The sequence below is a fragment of the Oxyura jamaicensis genome, chromosome 14 (genome assembly GCF_011077185.1).
Source record: "Oxyura jamaicensis isolate SHBP4307 breed ruddy duck chromosome 14, BPBGC_Ojam_1.0, whole genome shotgun sequence".
Taxonomy (NCBI): Eukaryota; Metazoa; Chordata; class Aves; order Anseriformes; family Anatidae; genus Oxyura; species Oxyura jamaicensis.
The window spans coordinates 11,533,473-11,540,989 of NC_048906.1; the positions used below are offsets into that span (position 1 = coordinate 11,533,473).

General features: G+C 43.0%; 1 protein-coding gene across 5 annotated transcripts in view; it reads right to left on the reverse strand.

Moving 5' to 3' along the window:
- CREBBP (CREB binding protein) overlaps positions 1-7,201 on the reverse strand; it is a 79,390-nt gene extending 72,189 nt beyond the window's left edge. For 4 of the 5 annotated variants that reach the window (XM_035339458.1, XM_035339455.1, XM_035339460.1 and 1 more), the window contains exon 1: positions 6,612-7,201. In XM_035339458.1, the coding sequence (XP_035195349.1) occupies positions 6,612-7,058 (447 nt within the window). In that variant the 5' untranslated portion in view covers positions 7,059-7,201. The remainder of the gene's footprint in view (positions 1-6,611) is intronic. The other variant, XM_035339459.1, reaches the window with a different exon arrangement.
- Between the last annotated feature and the right edge of the window lie 316 nt (positions 7,202-7,517).

Here is a 7,517-nt window from a genome sequence, read left to right on the forward strand (position 1 = left end):
GTCAGTGAGTTTTGCTGCTACGTGTTTCTATGTATTTATATCCTATTTCTGTTTATTATTATAAAAGCACTTGTCTCTTCTCAACAAAAATGCTGTTTTGGTGATAAAGTTGGTGACCAGGGAACCAAGGAAATGGTCGAGTCTGTAACTTGATGAAGAGTCCACAGAAACTGGGAAGCAGCAGTAGGTGGAACATGATTTGGGCTGGCTTTCTGAGCTTGCCAGAGGCATGGCTGGCTAAGAGGCGGTCAGCTTGGCAGCCGACTCTGGACAACTTAGAGGATAAGCAGCAAATTACACACAAGTCACGTTAAAACAATTCAGGCAGATCCAGACAGATTGAGTCTCACCAGAGAAACAAACAGCACCAGCAGTTTGCTAAAACAAACAGAACTGCAACGGAACGAGAACATCTTCAGCTGACTTAATTCACAATCAGCAAGCGTATCTAGATCCGGTACTCAGCAATATCAGCTGAGTAACCTGTTTAAATAGCCTGCTTTATTTTTTTTCCCCATCACAAGTTCTCCTTACTACAGATTCCTCAAAACACAGACTCAACCGCCACAACTACATCCGCAGGAGAAGCCTTGTATCACAATCCTTGCTCTTCAGAGTCAGTCACTATCTTGCTACGTTTCCTGACAGTTAGTATCCAACACCGAAACGTCACCGAGCAAACAGTCATGGGGAGCAACGCCATGGATCTGGTGTTCAAGGCACATGCATACACCTCCACCCAGCACTGGAACAGCAAGTGACAGAATCTAGTTCTTAGATTAACAACAGGAAGCGAGACAACTGGTTATTCTCTTGACAGACATAAACAAGGATTTTACTGTTTTCTGAACGTCACTTCTGTAAGAATTCCTCCTCCTCTTTAATCTTAAACTTCTCCTACTGCAACTTGCACTGCCATGTGGCTATTTTGACTGAAATAAAGTTAAAAACACAAACTGTTCAAAGTAATCACGCTAATATACAGTTAATAGATGAGATTACAGAGAAACCCAGCACATTAACATCTATTTTTCGCACAGATGGTGACATTTTGAACCCGTAAGATTTTGGTGTCAAATCTGTTAGTGGTACCAACTTCCAGGAAAAGGTGTGTGCGTGGGTCAAGCACATTATACACAAGTAGGGCAAACACATCTCTTGTGCACACTTTGACCTCTGTATCTAAAAGCACTGCTACTAATCACTTCCTGAAATACTGCGCTGGAAGACCTGCCAACCAGATCACCATTTCTCTCACTTCCTGCTTGCCATGCAGGTTCCAGCTTATATCAGCACAAATATTTTCCTTCAGAATTTTCACAATACGTATAACGAGGTTACCTAAAAGCTACAACCTCAAAAAGACATTTTACTGAAAACCACTAATGCTGGAATCCTCGTAACTAGGTATAAAAATAACCAACCATTTTCTCCTGACTGACGTCTTTATAACTTCAGCCTAAGATCTGACCAAACAATTATTTCCATTTATTGCCCATATAGAGCCCAATAATGTTTGACTAAACTGCATCTTTCAGAAAGGAAACTAATCTCGAGGTAGGTTTAGTAGTCCTATAAAGACAAACACATTGAAAGGAGCTCCCAGACAAGCTTTAGTTTCAGGTTTAACGCAGTGGCTTCCGCAGATCAGGCACGCGCAGCTTCAGAGTGTTTTTGCTGTTGGGTACCTGCATACCCTTATTTGAGCGAGACAGCTCTGAACTTACTGAAGAAAAGGTGATTCCTTTCACAGAACTGTAGAGAGGCATTACGTCTCAGAAACATATGAAATTGAAAACACCTCAATGGGACTGTACTGCTTCTTAATGGAAAGAGCTAAAGCAGCAATTAGGTGAATCACTGGCAAAAACTCTTACCAGAGTGCAGAAAGGAGATTTGAGAACTATACAGAAAAAATAGAAACTTTCTGAAGTTCTTTTCTGATTTTCCACAGGCTTGGATAGCAGTATTAGGAAGAAGGGAACGCATCTCAGCGAGAGACTATGCACCATCTAACCTCCAGAAACACAACTTCAAGCTCTAGCTGCCAGCCACAACAAACTACATGGAGGCCTCATCTCCCTCATTTGGGAAAGATGAACTCTCACAGCAACAGAAGAGCATTAGGCACAGAACATGCTTGCAACGAAGTGCTCATTTCTATGGAAGCAATAAGCCATCTGTTAGCTTTGCTACCCCTTAAGATGTTCCAGATCCGACATCCTTCAATCTTTTGAAACAACCCTAATTTAGGAAGATTTTCTAGATGGTTTGAACATATTTTCTGGACCTAATGGACTTTACAGAAAACAAATTACAACAAAAAGGGGCAATTCTACCCCTGTTAGGAGTCACTGCGACAAGACAACCCATTCCTCTACCCCTACCACGTGATACTTGTTCAAAGAAGAATCCTTCTGCTCTTTGAATCCATTCTCTTGAAGAACTTCAACCCAAATGAAAACTATCTTTGTGGCATTCATTGCCTGAGAAAACAGGGCCAAAATCCCAAAGTTACAAGCAAAATTGTTTCAGGAGAGGAGCCTGGCAGTGAACTGAGAAGAGAGAGAAACTGTAGCATAAAAAAAGGTTTCCTCAGAGGTTTCCAGAATAACTCAAGACAGGTCAAAATCACAAGGCAGGCACTCGACACAAACCTGAAAATGCAAATAGCACAGTCATGGCCAGTGAAGAATTCAAATCCTTGCTGTAGTAAGCTGCTGTATCTTCCATTCACAAAAATCTTTTCAGTGCCTACTCCGTTCCCTATTTCCAAAAATATTCTAGGCTATCAAGAACATGCTACGGACCCCCAAGAAAACATGACTATGACTTCAATAGCTATCGTTTTACTTGTATTGACAGGTTGCTGCTTCTGGAGGATCAGATGAAATATGAGAAATCCCTTGCTCAGGTCTCTATAGACTGAAGAAGCGTTTTGCTTTAATCTCTCCCTGCTGATGGAGAAGTGTTAGCCCTGATGCCAGCACCTCACAGCCTTCTGATGTGGAGACTCGGCTATTTTTTCATTCCATTTCATTTGGTTAAAGTTTTATCTGCCACCTTCAGCTTATGCAAGCACGTGCATCATGAGTTTGAGTTACCATGAGTTTCTGGCCTGCTTCTCATTGTCAAGAGCTGCCTTAAAACGACAGATCCAGCTTAAAAGGAACAGTATTGGCTTAAGATGCTCCAGGTGAAGTGACCCCCAGTTACTTCTGAGAGCAGGTGAAAAGATAGGGTTCTTTTTTTTTAAAATCCCTCTTGCTAGGGAGAATTGGTATAAATTCTTGGAAAGAATTGGTATAATTGGTATATTTTTATACAAATATAACACAAGGAGGAAAAATAGAAAAAGCCAAGACTTACACAACGGACTTTCCTTGATTAGTCACTTACTAAAAAAGGGTTAGAACAAACCACCACGGAAGCGAGGTCTCAACCAGCAGCCCTGGTCCCGAACTAGGCAGGGTCACGGGACTGCTACGCACTGCACGTAAACGTGCTGAGCTAAGGAAAACAGGCTTGCAAGCCTTACTTGAAGCATCCACCGTGACCGAGGAAGCACGAACGACCCCTGGTAAAACAAACCCACCTCAAACGAACACTGCAAAGTGAGCACAATGCTAATCCACCTACAACAGACTCAGCGGGTCAGGGTCAGGCAAGTTCCGACGGTCCAGCAGCTCCCCCCCGACTGCCCCGGGAACATCGGGGCACGGCAGAGCAGCCCGGGCACAGCCTGCGCAGCTCCAGGAACCTGCATGGAGACAGTTCTGACCACGGGGATTTCCAGAGACACCGCAGATCCGTAAGAGAGCTCTCGTGCCCTCCATCTGCACACGCTTAGACCTTTGTCAGTGGGTTAAAAAAAGTAAACTGAGCGGAGGGGCTGCAAAATTACCTAGCTATCAGGATGCTGAAAATCCTGAAATAGAACAACTGGACTGGAAATAAAAGAAATCAATCAGGGATGCACATCACTTACACATAATGAGAAAATCTTAGTTTAAGACTTTTTTTTAAAAAAAAAAAATATATCTGCATTCGTATTTCCCACCTCCTTCCCTTAAGATACATTGCTATAGTTACCAGCTAGAGAATTTGTTTCCTGCCTTGATGCAGTTCTTCCAGCATACGGCAGCTACATTTTAAACAGTTTACTCCAGTTAGGCAAATCAGCTGCCTCACCATTTTAATTGCTACTCTCCAAATCTTTTTACAGTGTGCACATTAAGTGGTAAACATCAGGGAACAGGTGAAAAGAAAACTAACCCACATTCTCCTTCAGCAGAAATTTCAGTTTCAGAACAACAGACAAACCCACCAAAATATTTACTTTTCTTGAAAGCCTTCATCACAGCGGGAGCACCAATAAACGAAAAAAGCTACCACGAGCACCATCGATGAGCCTATCAGGACAACAGACTGGGGGACAGGAAGAGACCAAACAGGATGCCTGTCCTCAAACACCGATGAGAAGAGGAAGAACACTTCTGCTTGTCAAGAAGAAGAAAATTCATGAAGCAAACCAATCATTCCGAAATGGAAACATGAAATATTTGTGTAAAACATCTTATTCGCTTGCTCTCTTACCAAAAGAAAATTAAGAGGTAAATAAAGTAAAGCTTTTATAAAAATGCAACGCTTGGCAAGAGATGGAGGTCTGGAAAAACACCAGGTCTGCTATTTTTTCAAGTTTGCCAAGGTTTTAAAATTGTTTTTTTCTTAAGTGCTAGCACTTTCGCAGAAGCGCTGTTTTATCACTTATGCTCTGTTATTAAGTAGTCGTACCTTTTCAGTTTCTCCAAACAATTCTGCTTCTAAGGCCTCCTGAAAGCACTAATTTTGCTGTAACCTTTTGGAAATGCATCACCAGTGCTGAGCACAGCGCTGCGTACAAGGAAGAACTACTGACGTGCGTTAACAGGGGTACTTCCACAACTCTTTTCCAACATAATCCACGCACAAGTTAGCTTTACTGCTTGAACCCAAATCACGCTGAAAACACCCAGACCATCTTCCTCAGCTGGTGAATCCCACTTGCAGCCAGCTTCAGGCTAAGACTGAAATCCTTGAAAAATGCAATTTGTTCTGGCCTATTCCTTACCAGGGCTGGGGTTGCTTAAAAGAAACCAAGACATCACAGAACCTCTCCCAGCAGAGCCATACACATACAGCCAGGTAAGACCTTAGGCAATTCCCTTTGCTTGGGGGTATTCTACTTAAATTAGTTCACACCAAAAAAAACAGTAGTTTCACGACGTAACTGTGCAGTGGCTAGGGAAAACCTACTCCTGAAGTTGGATATCCATAAATGTATAGAAATAAGCTACGCCAGGTCATCAGAATTTGCCACTCTTTCCCCAGATTACAAATAAAAAATAAACAAATGGGAAACTTCTTCCTTTCTGTGCATACCAATCCCTCCACATGGCAAATTTAACCCATCTGGATACTAGAGACAGGTGCGCTCACTTTTACATGGTATGACCATTACCTAGAGCACAAGCATCTCTTCCTTAAGCAACGGGATCCCTTTCAGTGCCAACTGGGTGTTTTTTGTATTTTTATTTTCAAAACCCAAATGAACAGTGCAGTACTCCATAATGATGGCAACATTTCAGGAGAGCACATGGGCTTGCCTTTGTCAGGCAATGATTTTTTTTTCCAGAATTCTGAACACATCCATTAAGACTCTTGTGTTAATAAATTACAACGATAACGACTAGCGGTGTGTGGATAGATAAAACAAGTGGAGATGGAATTCTCTTCTGTATACCAGAATAGAGTGGTTTCGCTATCAGGAAGGAACAAACACCAAAGCAACACAAACGAGATGAGGTGCACTGCTTCCCAGCCGAGACAGGAGGAGCAGCAAGTTCCTTCTCTAGTAATTTCTCTGTGCTTATACCAGGCAAGTCAAGAGCTAAAAAGCAATGACTCTGTCAAGCAGGGCTCAGAGCAGTGTCCCAAGACAGAGATAGATACTTCCAGGTATATATACTCCCTGCCCCAATCTGTAACAGCCCCTGAATTACTTCTTGCCCAGCTACCACCTTCCCTTTTGCAAATTTTGCACTGGCTTGGCAATCCATGTGAAATTTAATGTTTTCAGCTCAGTGCTTCTCTATTTGAAAAAAAAAAAGTAAGTCACTGCACAGCTGTTGATAGTGGTCCTTGACCAGAGAACCAGCTGCGGTACCTCTGCCCCCTCAAACTTAGAGCTCTAACAGATTTCACGTTGCTTTAAATAAAGATACTGCTGCCTGGCAGATAAAATGAGATCCTGCACAGAAGTAATGTTTTCTTCTCGCAGGTTTAAGCTCCTGTTTTCTAATTCAGCCTAAGATACAGCGCGAAGTACCACTTTTTTAAACAAGTGCTTTCATTTCTGATCCCATGAGAAATACTGCTTCAACTATATGCCTTTCATGGTATCACTGCTGACTGAAACCGGTAGCTACAGGCTCAAGAAAGGACATTCTTTAGTTCTGTTGCAGAAAAAAAAAAAAACCTCCATTCATTTTTTCCTTTTTCCACACAGGTATTTGGAAAACAAGAAGCTCACAAGTGCAATAAATCGGATACACTAAAGCATATATACATACTTTTGTCATTGCTCCTGTCTGTGCTGTGTTCAGTCCGGTGTGACCAGCCATCTGTGGAGATACTTGGGTTAAAGTCTCTGCCAGCACACTGCCTGCATTCCCCTGCATGGCAGGGGCAGAATATTGCATTCCTGCTCCCCTTCCTCTTCCAGCTGCCCCAAGAGATCCATTCATTACCTGCCCTTGTCCTTGCTGAGGCTGATTCATTAAACTGTGACCAGAATTACTGTTGAGAAGGCTCTGGTGTGTCTGACTGAAATTAGTATTCATACATATTCCAGGTCCAGTCTGTGATGTTGCAGGGCTGCTCGTCACCATCCCCACTTGTTTTTGTGCTTGAGAGTTCAGTGTTTGTGATGCAGGTGTGGTAGGTCCAGAGGTGCTGGCTACTTGCTTTGCCAGGCCTGAAGCAGACGAGTCTCCCTGGTTCAAAGGGCTCTTACCCATAGCACCCAGATTACCGATATTAGCACTGTTCGGCTGCCCTTGAACTTGACTACCAACTCCCTGCTGGACAGGGCTATTTGAGTTCACATTTCCAATTCCTGGGTTTAAGGAAGAGCCGCTGCCTCCCCTCAGAAGTTCGGAAAGTTGCTTGTGTTTGGAAGCCGCATCTGGAACGAGGTTCCCACTGCTATTTAAAAGGCCCAACTCGCCATTGGGGATCAGCTCATCAGGAAGATCATTTTCCAAGTCAAACAAAGATCCAAAATCTGCAAGATAAAACAGAAACACAAGTCAGAAAAACACAAGTGACTAAAATATTCACCTACGCTACTACATACTTGTCTCGTATGCCGTCAATGTCTCGCGTTAAGGCCTAACTTCACCCAAGGCTGCCAATGTTGGTGGCAGGCGAGTGCCCATTGATGTGAACTCCGGCACCCTTCAGGAAGCACAGTCCCT